General features: G+C 47.5%; 2 protein-coding genes across 4 annotated transcripts in view; both read left to right on the top strand.

Annotated features, from left to right (window-relative positions):
• The first annotated feature begins 2,777 nt into the window (after positions 1-2,777).
• CYB5R1 (cytochrome b5 reductase 1) lies at positions 2,778-8,186 on the top strand. Of its 2 annotated transcripts, XM_017896573.1 has the most exons (9): positions 2,778-2,891; positions 3,184-3,333; positions 3,482-3,554; positions 4,089-4,195; positions 4,575-4,704; positions 5,379-5,462; positions 6,342-6,427; positions 6,905-7,004; positions 7,371-8,186. In XM_017896573.1, the coding sequence occupies exons 1-9, from the start codon at positions 2,877-2,879 to the stop codon at positions 7,541-7,543; spliced, it is 918 nt and encodes a 305-aa protein (XP_017752062.1). In that variant the 5' UTR covers positions 2,778-2,876; the 3' UTR covers positions 7,544-8,186. The 2 variants fall into 2 exon arrangements, with proteins under 2 accessions (XP_017752062.1, XP_017752061.1); XM_017896572.1 differs by lacking the exon at positions 7,371-8,186 and having other exon boundaries at positions 6,905-7,204.
• Positions 8,187-11,344: 3,158 nt separating this feature from the next.
• ADIPOR1 (adiponectin receptor 1) overlaps positions 11,345-19,271 on the top strand; it is a 19,954-nt gene continuing 12,027 nt past the window's right edge. Inside the window, exons 1-3 of one of the 2 annotated variants that reach the window (XM_017896511.1) lie at positions 11,345-11,556; positions 15,457-15,523; positions 18,579-18,813. In XM_017896511.1, the coding sequence (XP_017752000.1) occupies positions 18,673-18,813 (141 nt within the window). In that variant the 5' untranslated portion in view covers positions 11,345-11,556; positions 15,457-15,523; positions 18,579-18,672. The remainder of the gene's footprint in view (positions 11,557-15,456; positions 15,524-18,578; positions 18,814-19,271) is intronic. The other variant, XM_017896510.1, reaches the window with a different exon arrangement.

Below are 19,271 nucleotides of genomic sequence, written 5' to 3'. Positions count from 1 at the left end.
CCCTTCCCACCACTCCTGCAGCATTCATTTTCAGGAACAAAGGAGCTTTCCCACAATTACTGAGTCTGACACTTAGTTTCCAGGATAAGCCCATACCCAACCATTCTGTCCTGTGGTTCCCAGTGATACACTCATACTTGTTAGAATGTGTCACTTTGGGGTTCAGAAAATGCAATCACTGAAAGAAGCCCGAGTAGTAGTTATGCTCTCCTTTGGTTCCATACCTCCCCTCTTGCCACATCTGTCCACTAGAGGGAGGAAGGCCTAGAACCTCTTTAGCCAGAGCAGGGCAGTAGCAAGGATCAGTAGTGTGGCTTCTTAACCAAACCAGCAGTGGGGTGTCAGAAGCACCGAAACATAATCGCCTCATTCTCTCAGAACAGAAAAGAGGAAGGGTCTCTTCCTTCCCCTTTTCAACCCTCTCTGCATGGATTGGCACGTCACCATGCGCTATTGCACTCACTTCCCTCAAGTCAGTGTGCAGGCTGCTTCCAAAATTCAGAGGAACGTGTACTGGGGTCTTAGGAACATTTCAGCCAGTGCAGAGGAAAAGGAAAACTAAGTATCTCTTGGATCATTCACAGAGTTCACCAAATACAACTTAAAACTGGGGCTCCAATGTCCCTGCTACCCTGATGGTATTAGTTTAAGATGTTGACACTGACATCTGCAGAGATCTCATCCATCACTGTACATCAAAGAGCAAATGTCATTCTAGTTGAGAAACTTGTGTATAAGAAAGAATGGTCATCTTAGGAAATCTGTAGCTCCAGCGGCTCCTGATGCCTTTTCCTGCCGCCTCCTGTCCCATGCTTGTGCCCCAGACAGAGCTCATTCCTAAAACCCTAGCTGACCCTCTGTGCTGTCTTTTAAGTTATAATAGTAACAGCCATCTGTTGAATATTTTGCTTTATGACAGGCACTACATTAAGCACGTTAGCATATGTCAATTGAAGCCTCACACCAAGGCTATGAACTAGATACTATCTGTCTGTAGATAATATATATCCATCTGTAGATGAAGAAACTAAGGTTGAGTAAGCTATCTAAGGTCACAGAGCCAATAAGTGCTAGAGGCAAGATTCTTATTCTGTACACTCTGCCTCAAAAGTCAATTTCTTTGACCCTAAGGGCACAAGAACCCAAATCAGGATGTGAAGCTTGGATTTTGAAGCCAAAGGAAGCTCCTGAATGATCCTGATAGGCTGACAGCGTGGCGCTGTAAACAAAATCAGTCTTTTGTCAAAAGGTACCAGGAAATGAAGTTGCCATGCCACTGTTCACTCCTGTAAGAGACTCCTCCGGGCTGTTCCATTCTCTTGCTGCAATTCAGCCGGCTGAAAAACTAAGGTGGCTACACAGCGATTAACTTCAGGCCCTTCTGCTCTACTTTGAGCCTGTCTCTGGTTCATCGTTAACACTCTCCGCTCAGCACCCGCAGACTCAAGAGATTGCCAATCCCCAATTTAGCGTGGTTCTACCTTAGGCAGAACTCCCATCCTGTTCGGATATAAGCGGGTCGAAGTGGCAGGGACCACTTCGCTGGGAAGAGAGACTGGAGCTGCAGTCTTAAAAGATCTTGGGCCGAGGGCGATGGCTCACGCCTGTAATCCCAACACGTTGGGAGGCCGAAGCGGGTATATTATTTGAGGCCTGGAGCTCGAGACCAACCTGACCAACACGGTGAAGCCCGGTCTGTACTAAAATAAAAAAAAATAAAAAATTAAAAAATTAGCCGGGCGTGGAGGCGCACGCCAGTAGTCCCAGATACTCGGAAGGCTGAGGCAGGAGAAACACTTGAATCTGGGAGGGGCGGTTACAGTAACCGAGATCGCGCCACTGCACTCCAGCCTGGGCGACAGAGCGAAAAAATAAAAAAATAAAAAAAATCTTGAATAAGCACCAGAGACCCCGAGCTACCGAGCAGCGGAATTCCCTTTCCGGGTGGANTGCCACTGTTCACTCCTGTAAGAGACTCCTCCGGGCTGTTCCATTCTCTTGCTGCAATTCAGCCGGCTGAAAAACTAAGGTGGCTACACAGCGATTAACTTCAGGCCCTTCTGCTCTACTTTGAGCCTGTCTCTGGTTCATCGTTAACACTCTCCGCTCAGCACCCGCAGACTCAAGAGATTGCCAATCCCCCAATTTAGCGTGGTTCTACCTTAGGCAGAACTCCCATCCTGTTCGGATATAAGCGGGTCGAAGTGGCAGGGACCACTTCGCTGGGAAGAGAGACTGGAGCTGCAGTCTTAAAAGATCTTGGGCCGAGGGCGATGGCTCACGCCTGTAATCCCAACACGTTGGGAGGCCGAAGCGGGTATATTATTTGAGGCCTGGAGCTCGAGACCAACCTGACCAACACGGTGAAGCCCGGTCTGTACTAAAAATAAAAAAAAATAAAAAATTAAAAAATTAGCCGGGCGTGGAGGCGCACGCCAGTAGTCCCAGATACTCGGAAGGCTGAGGCAGGAGAAACACTTGAATCTGGGAGGGGGCGGTTACAGTAACCGAGATCGCGCCACTGCACTCCAGCCTGGGCGACAGAGCGAAAAAATAAAAAAATAAAAAAAATCTTGAATAAGCACCAGAGACCCTGAGCTACCGAGCAGCGGAATTCCCTTTCCGGGTGGAGCACAGGGAGGACCAGCCCCGCCTCTACCGGGCCCCGCCCCCAACAGGCCCAGCCGCCGGCGCCTCCTGCTAGGCCCCGCCCCAGACAGACACCCCCCGCCAGGCCCCGCCTCCTGAACCCCGGCGCCGCGAGGTCCCGCCTCCTGCCCGGCCCCGCCTCTGGCCTGCCCCGCCCTCCGACCCGCCCCGCGGCGCACTGTGGGATCTGTCGGCTTGTCGGGTGGTGGAGGAAAAGGTGCTCCGTCATGGGGATCCAGCCGGTAAGACCCTCGTTCAGTGTCCTCCACTGGGGGACCCCTCCCCATCTGGTTCTGGCCACTCAGCTCCGGACCAGGGGCCGTCGCTGTCGACCCCGCCCCGCAGGGCTCTGGGCCCACCGTGTATGCTGGGGTCCCGATCCCGCACATCCGGGCTCGGGACCCTGTCAGGTTACCCCTCTGCCCTTGGCATGCCTCCGCGCTGGAGCTCGGGATCGCCACCCCTGGGACGGTCACCACCCAAGCCCAGGGCTCTTCCCCAGCCTGGCGGTTACGCTGCCTCCTCTACCCACAGAGCCCAGTCCTGCTGGCCTCCCTGGGGGTGGGGCTGGTCACTCTGCTCGGTCTGGCTGTGGGCTCCTACTTGGTTCGGAGGTCCCGCCGGCCTCAGGTCACTCTCCTGGACCCCAATGAAAAGTACCTGCTACGACTGCTAGACAAGACGGTAAGTTGGGGAAGAAAGGGGCAGGGTGGAGGAGGGGACCAGAGTGCTCCTGGCATGGAGGGTACAGCACCCACGGTGGTTGGGATGTCCAAGGGACGTGGCAGCGCCAGGCGCGCTTGGTGAAACACTTGTGTCCTCCACCCTCCAGACTGTGAGCCACAACACCAAGAGGTTCCGCTTTGCCCTGCCCACCGCCCACCACACTCTGGGGCTGCCTGTGGGTAAGGAAAGTGTGGAATGGGCTCCTTTCCCTGGTATCCTCAGAAGGTGACTCCCCTCCTGGGGTCTCATGAAACACGCTGCTTCAACGGGTTTGCTCCACACACCATTCCCCTTCCCCCACTTGGCTCTGCATCCTCCAAGCTGTGAGGTGCCACTGGGCCCCTCTAGGGTGTTGCTTCCGTGGCCCTCAACCAGCTTTAACACTCAACAGTCTTGCCTCTTCCCTGCAGGATTTGCTAATTACTCCCTCTGAGCAAGCACTACTAACTTTTTCCCATTGCCCAGACCCTTTTGATTCATCTGTCAGGGTCCTGGCAGTAACTGGCAGGAGACCCTGGAAATAAGCGTTTCCTCAACTGGGGGCTTATGAGAGATCCAACTGAGGGCTCAACGGGGTGAATCTTCCCTGCCTGGTAACTCCTTGGAACCACAGCAGGAAGCAAGACATCTTGTTCTCTCAAATCTCTTTGAGTATTTTGAGGGATGCAGCACATCACAGACAGCCCTTATGTAGCTCTCTGCACGGTCCCCAGGGAAACATATCTACCTCTCCACCCGAATTGATGGCAGCCTGGTCATCAGACCGTACACTCCTGTCACCAGTGATGAGGATCAAGGCTACGTGGATCTTGTCATCAAGGTAAGGGGCTAGGAAGGGACCCAAGGGCTGCTTACCCATTCTTTCTGGGATTTGTAGAAATTTCTAAGACGTGCCTGATAGCCGGAAATGGTATGTACTTTGTGGATATGAAAAAATTATGAGCTACTCGGGATACTGAGGCAGGAGACTCGCTTGAACCCAGGAGGCGGAGGTTTCAGTGAGCCGAGATTGCGCCACTGCACTCTAGCCCGGGCAACAAGAGCGAAACTCTGACTCAAAAAAAAAAAAAGAAAGTATGTAGATGGAGAAAAGATAGCACATATCTGATCCCTGCCCCAGCTTCCGGGAGGTTTATTCAACATTGGGCTCAGAAACCACTGACATTCCAAATAAGGTATTTTTCTCTCTGTCTTATAAGGTCTACCTGAAGGGTGTGCACCCCAAATTTCCTGAGGGAGGGAAGATGTCTCAGTACCTGGATAGCCTGAAGATTGGGGATGTGGTGGAGTTTCGGGGGCCAAGCGGGTTGCTCACTTACACTGGAAAAGGTAATGACCTGTTTTCTCCTTGAACCTGTCTCCCACTTTATCAGTTCCCATAGTCCTCTTGGCACAGTATGGCTGTGTACACATGTGTGTGCATGTGTGTAAGGGCCGGGGCCGCCCTTCTAAACATAGCACTGATACGACAGAAAGGCATGTTTCTCAGCCCCATTTGCCACAGGAAGCAGTTCCTCCTCCACTTGAATTCCCTAGCCATGGCAGCTGTGGAGATTACTAAAGCAAACATGTGCCCCTCTTCCCCTCCTTCAAAAATTTGCCCCCTGGGGTGAGCTGTGGAGAGAGCCAGAGATAGCTTTCAGCCCTTCCCATGGGAACAGCTGGGTGCATTAGCAAGTCCCTGGAGCTGCTGTGTGTCACTTCGGAAAATAGATTCACACCTGGCTTCATGCCTGTCTCCTTCACCAGGGAGTGACACTTTGCCAGAAGCAGTTGATAATGCTGTGTGGCCCTGAACTGACTCACAGATAGCCCTGGCCCCATTGTCCCTCAAGTATATTATTGTCAGGGCTGGCTCAAGTCAAACTTCCACCCAAGCTCCAGGATCAGATGTCATAGCAGCTGCTCAACTGGACTCGGGCATATTTTCAACTCTGCATTTGTTTTCTAAGTTCGCTGTATTGACTTTATTCTTCCACTGCTCTCTTCACTTGACTTCTCAGGGCATTTTAACATTCAGCCCAACAAGAAATCTCCACCAGAACCTCGAGTGGCGAAGAAACTGGGAATGATTGCCGGCGGGACAGGTGCATTACACTGAGGGCCTTTCTCTCCCACTATTGTTGCCTGTTGCCATGCAAATTCCTAGGTGACCCTCTGAAGACTGGTAATCATAGCCAAGCTGTTCATCAGGGGATTTCCAGCAATGCTTAGAGCTCCCTAGCATATGAAAAACAAAATCATAACCAGGTAGAAACCAAAAAAATATTTTAACTGATGGAATTAGAGAAACAAATTAAATGGGCTTTCCTCATATTGAATGGATCTAATAGTTTTTAGGTGAGAGAAGAGAGAAGCAGCTAGGAATGACTAGCTAGGAAGAAAGAAAATTAACATTGGACACTACCATGTATTAGACACTGTGTAGTCTAATACACTACTATATATTAGACACATAAAGTAGACACATGTATATGTATCTATGAAGTAGGTACTGGCCTTTCCCTTTTACAGAGACAATGGAGGTCCAGAGAGGCTAAATGATTTCCACAGGGTTATTTCACTTGTAATGGCCTAGAGCAAAATTAGTATCTGGCTCTACCTAATGCCTAAGTACATGCACTTAACCTCTGCAAATACAGTGTTCTAGAACCTTCATCATTGAATCCGGAGGTACTTGTAGTCATCCGTGACACTGGAGTCCTAGCCTCCAAAGGACTTTCAGAAGAGTCTTAGATTGGTTCCTAAGAAAGATTTCTAGAATATGAACTCATACGAATTTGAAGGGTGCCTGGAAATGCAGACGTTGGAGAATATGCAGGAGGAGTTTAGAGGATGAGAATGCTAAAGGAAAATGGAGCGCAGTGGTGAATGAGCAGAATGAAGACAAAAGGGCTGGTCAGCTAAGGAGCCAGGACAGGGCAGAGTGTGTCCAGTACATTTCATTGTGGGGTATCTTCATGCAGGAATCACCCCAATGCTACAGCTGATCCGGGCCATCCTCAAAGTCCCTGAAGATCCAACCCAGTGCTTTCTGCTTTTTGCCAACCAGGTTGGTTTGCTTTCCTCCACCCTAAGACTTCAAAGTTGCTGTATGGGGAGGGCTAAGAGACACGGTATGGATGGGCAGAACTGGCCCAGTGCCCTGTTTTTAGCTTCTGCCCAAGGTCCCCTCTGTAAGGTACAGGGTCCTCTTTCAATAAGGAGGAGAAAGGACAGAGCACTGAATCACATTCCTTCGCTGGCCCCCAAGGAAAGAGGAAAACTTTTAAGGCATCTAGTCTGGAGCACAGAAACTTAGATCTTCTTGGTTAAATATTCATCTTTATTCCTTCATAATATGTAGATAAAGGCTGTTCCCCTCTTCTCCTTATCCTAACTCCCTAAAAGCACTGCAAGTCTTGCTTATTTCCTAGAACTTTTGCATTCCCTTAACATTCTTTTCTTAGTTAAAAGTTGTTATAGCAGAAAACTTTTTATGTGGGCCTGAGAAGACTCCTAAAGACTTTCCTTCCCCTTTGCATTTCAGACAGAAAAGGATATCATCTTGCGAGAGGACTTGGAGGAACTGCAGGCCCGCTATCCCAATCGCTTTAAGCTCTGGTTCACTCTGGATCATCCCCCAAAAGGTATCCTTCCCATTTCTGGACATCCCACTAACCCCTCATTGTCAAAATCAAAGCCTTGCCCCTTTGTGAGTTCTGGCTTCGGTGAAATCAACCTTGCCTCACACTGCCGACTCGGAAGTCTGAGTGCACAGACACAGGGATCTCCTGGTCCCTTTTCTTTGGGTTCCTGTTTACCAGGTGGGTGACAGGGATGGCTGTGCTGCTAAGGCTTAGCCTGAAGCAGGCTTAGTATACCCATTCCCAGCTGCTGCTACTACTTGACACTTTCTCCATAGCTTTTCAGGGCCCTCGCCAGTTTCATGGCACCACACCCGCTTGCCAGCATGTATCTGGAGTATTAAGTACTTTCTTCTCCCCAAACTTCAGATTGGGCCTACAGCAAGGGCTTTGTGACTGCCGACATGATCCGGGAACACCTGCCCACTCCAGGAGATGATGTGCTGGTGCTGCTTTGTGGGCCACCCCCAATGGTGCAGCTGGCCTGCCATCCCAACTTGGACAAACTGGGCTACTCGCAAAAGATGCGATTCACCTACTGAGCATCCTCCAGCTTCCCTGGTGCTGTTCGCTGCCATTGTTCCCCATCAGTACTCAAGCACTATAAGCCCTAGATTCCTTTCCTGAGAGTTTCAGCTATTTTCGTTCCATCTAGAGCTGAACTCTGGATAGTACCTGCAGGAACAATATTCCTGTAGCCATGGAAGAGGGCCAACGCTGAGTCATTCCTTGGAAGGCCTCCTAAATCTCCCCGTGGCAACAGGTCCAGAAGAGGCCCATGGAGCAGTCTCTTCCATGGAGTTAGAAAGAAGGGAGCATGTACGCTTGGTCCAAGATTGGCTAGTTCCTTGATAGCATCTTAGTCTCACCTTCTTTGTGTCTGTGATGAAAGGAACAGTCTGTGCAATGGGTTTTACTTAACCTTCACTATTTAACCTATGGGCAAATCTGTACATGTGAGTATAAGTTGAGCATACTTCCAGAGGTATCTTATGGAGATGGCAAGAAAGGAGGAAATGGTTTCTTCAGATCTCAAAGGAGTCTGAAATATCACATTTCCATGTGTGTCTCAGCCTCTGCCCAGGCTAGAGGGAAACAGCTACTGATAATCGAAAACTGCTGTTTGTGGCAGGAACCCCTGGCTGTGCAAATAAATGGGGCTGAGGCCCCTGTGTGATATTGAAAGGGTTGTTGTGTCTGGGGTCCTTGTTTCCAAATCCCCGAGGACGTAGGGAGGAAGGGTTTGCCAGCATGGAACTCTCCCAGGTGTTCCAAAGAACCTTTGAGAAGTTGTACCATGTGCTGAAATATTAGCTGCCAGCAGACTCAGTGATCATCTCAGCAGCTGTCTCAGCAGAGGCAAAGCTCTGCTTCTCCCTGGAGGCTCTCAAGGTGGGGGAAGGAGAACACACATTAGGGGGACATTTTTGAGCCCACCTGCTCCTCACAGTGTTCCCTTGATATGCTACTTTTCCCCTTCCTCCTTCTCTTGGCCCATCCTTCACCATATTTATCCTTCAGGGAACCTGGCATACAAATCAAAGTGTTGCCTTTCTGTTTGGAAGAGGAGCCTTCTTTAAAAAGTAACCTGACATCACCAGCCCTGGCCAGACTTGTTGATGCCCGGATAGAGTTGGCCTCCCCCAGGCCCATCTGTCCTGAGCGCCCTTCTCCTCTGCTATGAGAGCATGACCCAGTCTACTTCCTTTCCCAGGGTAGGACTAGGGCAGCCTCTCTAGATTCTTCTTTGTTACTTTCATTGCAACAAAACAATGTGGTGGGCTCAGAATGAAGGTCAACATTGCTTTTCTGCTTTTCAGCAACTGTTTATTGCTGTTTCTGGGGCTTCTGAGAGAAAGGTTTGTAGGACCCTCAGAATTCACCCCTCCCTTGGGCAGAGCCTTCACTAAATTCTGTTGATGGTGTGCCATCCAACATTTCTTGATCAGCTAATATGTGTATGCACTGTGCTCTGTAACACAGTCTCAGCCACCTCACCTCCAGGAAGGAAAATCTTGCTTAGGAATGTTGGGCTCAGACAGTGAAGCAGGTTTGTAAAGAGAATTTCCCACATGGAAGATCACCATTCCTTGTCTTGCATGGGTTTTTGCCTCATCCACTCAACATACAAACGTTTATTAAGGATCTGTCATGTGCTAGGCCCTGAGGATACAAGTGTGACCAAGACTGGTCTTAGACCCCCAAAGAACTCACAGTCTAAGATAGACAAGTGACAAATAATTATAACACAGTGTGACTAATACCATAGCAGAGGTACATACAAAGCAGGAAGAGGTTGAGAAAGATTCAGAAAGGGAGGAAGGGGAGAGTTAACATTTTTGACAGCCTGGGCAACATAGTGAGACCCTATCTCTACAAAAATAAAAAATTAAAATAAAAAATTAACTGGACATGGTGGCACGAATCTGTAGCCCAGCTACTTGGGAGGCTAAGGTGAGAGGATCCCATGAAGCCCAGGAGTTCAAGGCTGCAGTGAGCTATGATCTTATGATCGCACCACTGTACTCCAGCCTAGGTGACAGAGTGAGAGCCTGTCCCTAAAAATACAAAAATATTTTGAGCCATGTACCAGGTACTGTGCTAAGTACTCAATCTACATCACATAATTGAATCTTTATGATAATCATGTGAGTTGAAGATTAATACTTTGCCAAAGGTCATACAGCTGGTAAGTGGCTGGCAGAGCCTAAATGTGAATTTAGGATTGTCTGAGGCCAAACTCAAATGTAGAAGTGGGCATTGTAATCTGCTGGCATCTTGCAGCAGACAATGAGAAGGGCAGTCCAACAGAAGGATCAGCATGTACAACAGCCTGGAGGAATGAAAGAGAAGTTCACTTTAAAGAACTAGTTCACCAAGGCCCAACATGCCAGAGGGAAAATGGAGAAGGATGAGGCCTTAGAGGTTACAGCCAGCTCACAAAGGGCCTTGAAACACTACGCTGAAGAAACCTGGACTCAATCCTTGGGACAGTGGGAAGTTTCTGAGGGTTTTATACAAAGGGCAACATGGTAATAGCTAACATTTAGAAAGCACTTACCATTGACCAGGCCTCATCATAAGAACCTGCATGAATTATCTCACTCAATCCTGACAAAAGACCCAATGAAATAGTATTATTTTATTCCCATTTTTCAGATGAGGTAATTATCATTTGGAGGGATTTAGTAATGTGCTCAAGATCATAGACTGACCTGGGACAGAAGCATGGCTCTATGTGACTCCAGAGCCCATGCTTTTAACCAGGACCAAGAGAATTGACCCCACGTCCCTGAGGCACCTATATCAGATTACAATGAGTCACTTTCTCTGCCTCTAGAATGGCACTAGTTGCACAGTGAGCTATGATCTGATGATTGCACCGCTGCACTCCAGCCTAGGTGACAGTGAGAACCTGTCCCTAAAAAAAAAAATTAAAACTTTTTTTGAGTTAACAGCCATATCGAGGTACTGTGCCAAGTACTCTATCTACATTACATAATTTAATCCTTATAATAATCCTGTGAGTTGAAGGTTCGCTCACAAGAGGAAGATCGACATTGCTTTTCTTGCTTTTCTGCTTTTCAGCAACTGTGTATTGCTGTGTCTGGGGCTCCAGAGCATGGGCTCTAGAGTCACATAGAGCCAAGCTTCTGTCCCTGGCCAGTCTGTGACCTTGAGCACATTACTGAACCCCTCCAAATGATAGTTACGTCATCTGAAAAGTGGGAATAAAATAATACTATTTCATTCTTGGGAGAAATGAGAAAATGGCCAGACCCTGAAATCCCCTTCTGTGTTGTGTGGTTCAGACAAGGGCTGTACTATACCCTATGTCGTCTCCCCGATCTGCACTCTGGGTGCCTGTAGAAGCAGGAGCGGGGGCACGGGTTCACCAGCAAGAGTGGTTAGAAACAATTCCGCTCTCTGACAAGAAAATAACAGGAGGCAGACTGAGGTCTAGCCCAGGGCCTGGCACATGGTAGGCACTCAGTAGTTTGTGGGAGGGAGGGACCATGCGGTTGAAGAAGGGATTAAGAAGTGTTTCAGAGATGAAACGACTAGCCTTGGGGACAGAGGAGATGAGACAAGGTGTATGGTAGAAAATTCAGTATTCCCTCCCAACGTTCAGCCTCATTCTCTGAAATTCCTTCTCCATCACGCACTTCAGGCTGCGATAACGAGGTGGAATGAGGTGGAGTGTGGAATCGGACGAGCGACAGCAAGCCCGGGGCGGGTGGAGGTTACCTGGCCGCGGCGGGGAGGTGGGCAGGCGGCAGCGAAGGCGGGGCGGCAGAGCGGGGCTCCAGGCGGGAGGTGTGGCCGGCGGGCGCGGGCCTGTGATTGGGACTCCGCGAGAAGGCCTGGGATTGGACGGGCGAGGCAGAGCCCGAGAGGAGGCGACGCGGCTGCGGAGGTGACGCGGGCGGTCGCGCGCCCCTTCCGGCTCGGAGAGGGCGCTGAAGATAGGGGCTGCTCGGCCGCAGGCCGCCTCCAGCGCCGCGGGATGTAGCGCTGGGGACCGCGGCCCCCAGCAGAGCCTGCCCGCCCGGCTGTAAGTCTCCCCGGGGCTGCGCGGTGGGCGGGGACTCGGTGGGAGCGCGGGGACCCCGGGGGCCCCCACCCAGGCCTAGGAAGGAGATAGCCGTTGGGGGAACCCGCTCCGACGTGCCAAGGGGCTCGGGCCCCAGCCCTGGAGCCGCCAGTCCTCCCAGCGTCCAGCCGGTCGAAGTTGTAAACATTTCCGGCCCCTCCCACTGCGCGCCGCCTCCGAAGAGGCCTAGGTGCAGTGGGCGCTCGTCCCCGGCTGTCCCCCGACTCCCGGCAGTCTTGTGAGTGCTGCGCCTTTAGCCCCACGGGGTGGAGATGCATGGGTTCCCCGGATCGGGACCAGACAGCCAGAGCTAAGCCTGGCCCCGAGGCTGCCGCGCGTGGGCAGGGAGTGCTGCGGGCCTTGGTCGCGAACCGCCTCTCAGCGGGGAACAGCCGCACTGGGTGGCGGGGAAGCCCAAAGGTTCCTCCACCAACAATCTTTGGCAAGCCAAGTCGTGACAGTGCCCTCACTTTGATGGGGTGGGAAGGGAGGTTGGTGATCGCTCTGCAGGGTTAAGGTAATCCTGAAGGCTGAAATGCGGGGCAGAATCGAAGCTACTTTGGGGGAAAATGAAATTTCATTAGCTGAGATATCTAGGATTGATGTATACTATCTTCTGTTTGAGAAATTTGGTCTTCAAGCCTTCGATTTTAAGAAAATAGAGAAGTGTTTTCCCTCAGTTTCTGGTGCTCCGTGGGAGAATGGGAAACTGACAAGGCCAATTTCAGTTTACACCGTTTCACATGTCGGAGGAGCACCAGGAGGCCATGGTTCTTTACTAGATGAACCGTAGTACTTCCCTCAAGTAATTTAGAAGACAGGCTAGAAAATACAGCTGAGAATACATAGGCTGCGGTCTTCAAAACAAATGAAGATGATAATGACTGGTTCTTTTCTGAAATGAAGTAATAGTGGGGTCTGTTCACTGCTTTTCTGTTTTGCTAGTAGTTGGGTAGGGCACCATGGTGCAACTTCGGTTCCTGAGATTGTACAGTATCTATACTGCCAGGAATTTAGGGTGGTGCTAAACAGATTGCAATGTCGGGGTTCCGGCTTGCAGCCACTAAATGTATTTACTCCAGGAGTAACTTTTACGTATCCATATTGTAATTTGCACTTGGGAAATCAATGATAAAAACCGATGTTACCTGTGAAGGCCCATGTTAGGGTAGACCTCCGCAAAACCATACCTAACTGTAGAGTAGAATCTGAAAGCCTTCTATTCTCAGTGGTCAAGACTTTGCCCGCAGGTAGGAGAGAATCTCAGAAAAGTAACAGGAAGCAACATTAATCCACCGATCCCCATTACTGATTTATAAAGGACACACCACCTTAAGTAGGCTTTTAGGCTATTTTCAGTTTCTTCAGTCTGGCCTCATTTTACCTTTCCAGGACTCTTTGGAAAAATGAATTGTTTACTGCCCAGGGGACTGTGTTCTTTCATGGCTTGTTCACACCATATACTCTCCTGGAATGCCCTGTTTCCATCTCCACCTATCAAGCTCCTTTCATAAAATCTTCCACAAAACTTTTCTGATCACTTCAACTAAAGTTGCGCTTTTCTTTTGAATTCCTCCTGCACATAATGGCACTAAGCCTTGTAGTAATGATATTAGGAAAGTTATTTCCCCCGTTTAGAGGCCAACGACCATTTCAACCCTCTGACTCCTCTTTGCCTTGTCTCTGTGGCCACAACACCACGCATATTGTAAGTAATTGGTATTCTCAGATTAATGAAGGTTAAGAAATTGCCCTTCTTTCTAGGCCGGTATATTTGTTCTCTGTTTCCATAGGAAGTTTCCTTTGACTTCTAATACAAAGTCAAACTGAAACCCTTTAACACTCCTGCCACATTATCCTGTCCCATCTACTTATTATCACACAGGTAAGATAAGCGGTCATCTTTATATCTAGAAGCTTTGTGAATTATGGTGAGGTTTTTTTCTTGGGTCAGTACTCATCAATGTTGTTATGTCCATTTGTCCCTAATGTCACCTCCTGGATTTTGTTCCTCTCGCCATGCTCAAAGTTAATTCCTTTTTCCTGCTCAAAAATGTTGGGGGCACAGGCCGGACGTGGTAACTCATGCCTGTAATCTCAGCACTTTGGGAGACTGAGGTGGGTGGATCACCTGAGGTCAGGAGTTCGAGACCAACCTGATCAACATGGCGAAACCCCGTCTCTACTAAAAATACAAAAATTATCTGGATGTGGTGGCAGGTGCCTGTAATCCCAGCTACTTGGGAGGCTGAGGCATGAGAATGAATTGCTTGACGCTGGGAGGCGGAGGTTGCAGTGAGCAGATTGTACCACTGTACTCTAACCTGGAGGATAGAGCAAGACTCTTGTCTCCAAAAAAAAAAAAAAAAAGTGGGAGCTGGCATTGGTTGGGCGCGGTGGCTCACACCTGTAATCCCAGCACTTTGGGAGGCTGATGCAGGAGAATTGCTTGAGTCTAGGAGTACTAGGCTGCAGTGAGCTATTGTCATGCCACACACTCCAGCCTGGGCCTGGAACTGACTGAACTGGGAGCAAGACCCGGACTCCAAAAATAAAAAATGGGCTGGCGTTAAAATCCTTCATATGCCTGTATACTGTTCACTTTTTTTTTGTCATAACGTTAGCAAAGTTTGCCTGTCTGTTACGGCTCAAAAACACCTCTTCTGTCAGGCACAGTGGTTCATACCTGTAATCCCAGCACTTTGGGATGCCAAGGCTGGAGGAATCGAGACTAGCCTGGGCAACATAGTGAGACCTCGTCTCTACAAAATAAACAATATTAGCTGGGCATGGTGGCACATGCCTTTAGTCCCAGTTACTAAGACTTGGGAAGCTCAGGTGGGAGGATCGCTTGAGTCCGGCAGGTTGAGGCTGCAGTGAGCTGAGATCACACCACTGCACTCCAGCCTGGGTGACCAAGCAAGACCCTTTCTTAAAAGACTTCTTCTGCTGGGGAAAAACTACGAAGGAAGTCAGATTGTTTTTCCACTTCATACTCTGGGATGCTTGGCATCAAGTAGGAGAGCTGAGGCCCCATTACTGTAGTTTGGTGATTTCAAGCATGTGCTTTTGCTTTGACTAATGTTTCTCCAACAAAGCTGTGAAACTATCCTCCCTAACATACAGTAGATAAGGGGAAAGATGACTGTGTTCTTTATCTATACTGCTAGACTGGTCTTGCTTTAGCACAAGAATCAAGCTAGGCATGGATAGAGCCTACCCACAGACTCTCTAAAGGCCCGGGAACCAAACTCTTAGAAACTTTGTGTCTTTGCCTCCAGGAAAGGTGTGCTATAACCTGGAAAACTTGGGAATTGGTTCACTGTATAAATGTCTCCAAAAACTATGAGTGAAATAACTCTCCAGCTAACTGGCTGGTGATTAAAAATCAGTCTTTTCCCCAAGTTTGACACAGGATTATCTTATTTATAGGAGTACAAACACCTCCCTGCTCCACAGCTTTACTCTCTAATATCCTAGGTTTACCCAGTTGGAAAGCTTAGTGGTAAAGGTTTATTAGCTTGAGTTGAAGAAATCCCATCAAAAATGCACTCAGTCGAGTTTGGCTCAAATGTAATTTGCAACATTGGGTGTGGCAAGCTTGAGGGGAAAGGCATTTCCTCTAAAATACATAAGGACATAGAAAACTGGCAGAAAGTTGGCTCTCCTAGGATCATTCTAACACCTTACGGGTTTGTTCTGATTTTACATCATAGACTAAAACACACTTGTAATTCTCCATTGTTTGCGAGTGATCCACCCCATAGAAGTGGTATTTTCAGATCCTAGTATTATTTGCTCTTCTTTCTTGCCAGACGTCCGATCCCTATCTCTCCCTTTCCTGTCTCTGTGTTACTACAGTTTAGAAGACCAAACTGGACAATGGACTTTGCTCACTATGATGACATGATCTCCATTGACCTCCATTGTATGTACTTGAATGCATGATGATATATTTTGTATGATGAGTTGTAGCTGTTGGCTGGTTTGTGAGTTAACTGGGGTCTCAGGTTTTGGTGACTCTGGGTCTAGATTTGTAGAGGTGGTATAGGAGCTAGTGATAGAGGAGCTAGAGGGAATCAGAAGAACTAATAGTAATTGTGTTGGACTGAAAAGGGAAAAGACTGATGATAGCCAGAAGACTTGCGAGCATAAAAACTTTTCAGATCAAATGATGAAATTAGTAAGAATGCCAAGCTGGATTCTGCATATGATCTTTGGACCCTAATTGCCCAACTTAAATTTTCTCTATATTATTCTCATTGCCTCTAGTAAAATAGTTACATAGCACTCAAAATGACTAAATTTAGTGTGTGACGGTTCTAGTTGAGGGGTTCTCTCCCTCCACTGCCCTCCTGGAGCAATCAAATTGTATCACTTATTTTTGTGCATATGACAAACTACCTATGTTATCTGGCTCTTTGACAACAATGCTATAACTTGTTCAACTTGTATTTTGCACGGTATCTTAGAATGCCTTAGGGTGCTGTTCCTAAATGCACTTGCTAAATAATGAATGTGTTGACTTACTCTGGGGAAAGGGATAAGAGAAGCCACCACAAGCACAAGAAAATGTGCATAAGCCCTTATCTAAGTGGCTAGAAGTTAAGTCATATGCTCGCAAGCTGGAATCTGCCCCATTCATTCATTTTGAAATGGGTTCTAACCAAAATAAAGTATATTTATTATCTTATTATCCGTGTGTTGCATCTTAGAACCAGAATTTTGTTTTGTTTTGTTTTGTTTTGTTTCTGCCCTGGTGGTCTGATCTAAATTACTGCCAACAGTATCGCAAGCTAAGTGTCCCCCTCTTTTCAGATTTATCCAAGATGCCCAAAACTATTTATGGTTTTTGCTTGTGATATAAAGTGTTTTTTGTTGTTGTTGTTGTTGTTTTGCCTGCGATATAACGTGTTTTTTTAGTAAAGGTGCTGATTCAGTAGTACTTCACTTTGAGGAAATATGTTTTGAGGTCAGCCTATTGAGAAAGATTTCCTAGTGTCCCTCTCATGTGGGTTGCCCATCCTCGAGATTTTCAGAGTCCTTCAGCTTCCTGTTCTCCTTGAGCTCAATTGTTCACTATGACTGTGTGCTGGCATCTCATCAGAGTCTTGCACATTTAAAGGAAGAGGAACTGCCTATGTATTGACACCATATAAAGGTCTGCTGTATAGCAAGTTATTGTTTTTGTCTCTCTTGGACTAAATTGCTGGTTGCTTTCAGCTGTGCTTGTGGGTTGAGCATAGCATGACTTATGACTGTTTAGAAGCTTGAGGATTGCCCTTACCTGATGTGTTAGTAAGTGTTTCTCCAGAAAGCACCAATAGGATACATACATATGGATACAGGTGGGATTTATTAGGGGAATTGGCTCATGAGATTATGGAGGCTAAGTCCCACAGTATGTCATCTGCAAGCTAGACAACGAGGGAAGTCCGTAACTGGTTCAGTTTAAGGCTGAAGGCCTGAGAACCCAAGGGGCTATTGGTGCACGTCCCAGAATCCCAAGGCAGGAGAACTTGGAGTTTCTGATGTCCAAGGGCAGGAAAAGAAGGGTGTCCCAGCTCCAGGAGGGAAGGAGGGGGAGAGAGAGAGACAGAGAGACAGAGAGAGTTAGGGAGTCAGAGAAAGAGATTTATAATCCCTGAGAAGGAATTGTGATTACTCTTAGATAAAAAAGAACTAACACAAGATATCAAAGATATTTGTATATAGTGAATAGCCATGGATGATATAGTGTCTCCCTCAGGAGCAAAGTTATGTTTACTGCCCAGTATAAAAGATTGGGGCTCCCTAAGCTTAAGTTTCCTCTCCCGGAATGCAACCCACTCCATACGTAGGTGTTACCTGGCCCTGCCTGCATTGCAATGTGGTTATTTGGGTTTGGGTGGGGCTTGAGTAACCAATGCCAGAAAATGCTAATATTCTGGCTACTGCTATTGCTATAACAAAGTCCTTTGTGTGGGGTAGGGCTGGGGAAAGAACTAATAATTTACAGCATAGTGGAAATCTTTGGAAACTTTCTCCCACTTTCCCTCTTTTTTTATTTGCATTTCCCTGAGGCCTGATTAAAGACTACCGTGAAAATCCAACTCAGGAAAACCTAAAGTGTCTGAGATTTTTCCTAGAAAATGGAATTCTGGGTTTTTCTGATTTTGTGTGTGCCTGTCTCTAGTTTCTGAAATACTCATTTGAGTGGGGCTTAGATTATGGGTTGTGGTGGTTGAAACAAGTTCTTGCAGAGCTGGTTATTAGGTATGTGTGTGGCAAAGGGTAAAGTGGGGCTGCCTCCTTGTCTTCACCTTCCTGCTTCCAGGTAAGTTCTTGCTTGCTTGCAGGACAGATTGTGATGAAAGCTTGTTATCCCAGGGTTGAACTCAGGCTATAATGCTATAATAGAATTAGTAGACTTCGCAGAGAAATTAACCACTAGGCATCTGTCCCACAACCAAGTTCCTTTTGTATGCATGACACATTTATCAAAGCATTTGTAGATAAGGTCCAACTGAGTTCAGTTGGCATTTAATTCATTTCTAAGCCTGGATGATCTTGTAGTAATTGCAGCCAGATGATGGCTTTATATTTTTGTTCCTCAGCCTCAGAGCTAGGCCTTTCTTGGGCAGAGTGAGCTTTAGGAGTGGTAGTTGAGACTCTTCTCACTAAATGGTTCCATACCTGTGGGAGTGAGTTGAGGGTGGGTAGCTGTTTTTCTGTGGTGACAGTTTGGTGCAGTAACCTTAGATTATTTGAAAGCAAGCAACTAGGTGTTACATTTTCAGCCTTACTTATAAGATCAGTGAGGTTCTGGGTAAAGGTTGACGTTAAAGAGGGAGGACAGGAATAGATTTCATTTAAGCAATTAACTGGCCTTTAGAATTGGGACAGGATATGGGTTGATTAGCTTCTTATTCAATATTAGAGTATAGAAATGAAACTGTAAGAGGAATAAAGTGTCAATCCTTCATATTTGTGTTTGCTTTTAGTGTCTACTATCACAGGGAGATCTCTGCCCCCTGGGGCTGAGAGACCCCAACCTTTCCCCAAGCTGAAGCTGCAGGGTATTGAGGTACCAGCCAGATGTCTTCCCACAAAGGATCTGTGGTGGCACAGGGGAATGGGACTCCTGCCAGTAACAGGGAAACTGACACGGTGGAACTGGCTGAACTAGGACCCCTGCTAGAAGAGAAGGGCAAACGGGTAATCGCCAACCCAACCAAAGTAAGTCATCTTCCCAGGAGTCATCCCCTTGTTCAGTTTCTCTCCTTAGAACTCCCTCAGTTTCTCTTTTTTTAAGATCTCACTGTTCAAAAGGAGGAACATTGCATTCTGGAAATGTCTCTATCTGAGTCTCTATGATACTATTATAAACATCTTGTTGTCTGCTTTCCCCATTGTAAGCTTTTGGGAATTCACTCATCTTTGTAACACCAATGCTTAGCACAAGGCCTGCAGTCCAATAAATAATCAGTAAATATCTGAATGAATGAAGGAAGCAGTCAATTAGGATTAGGTTTGACTTCATATAACACACAAAAATCCTTACAGCTTTGACAGGATGGAAGTCTCTCAAGCAAAAGAATTTCAGAAGTAACCAATCCAGGGCTAATATGGAGACTCCACCACTGTCAGCACCTGTGTTGCTCCCCCATCACTCTTTTTTTTTTTTTTTTTTTTTT

This window comes from Rhinopithecus bieti, unplaced genomic scaffold, assembly GCF_001698545.2.
Source record: "Rhinopithecus bieti isolate Rb0 unplaced genomic scaffold, ASM169854v2 scaffold_24392, whole genome shotgun sequence".
In the NCBI taxonomy this organism is placed as follows: Eukaryota; Metazoa; Chordata; class Mammalia; order Primates; family Cercopithecidae; genus Rhinopithecus; species Rhinopithecus bieti.
The sequence above is the reverse complement of the archived record's forward strand: the minus strand, read 5'-3'. Positions and strand labels throughout refer to the sequence as shown.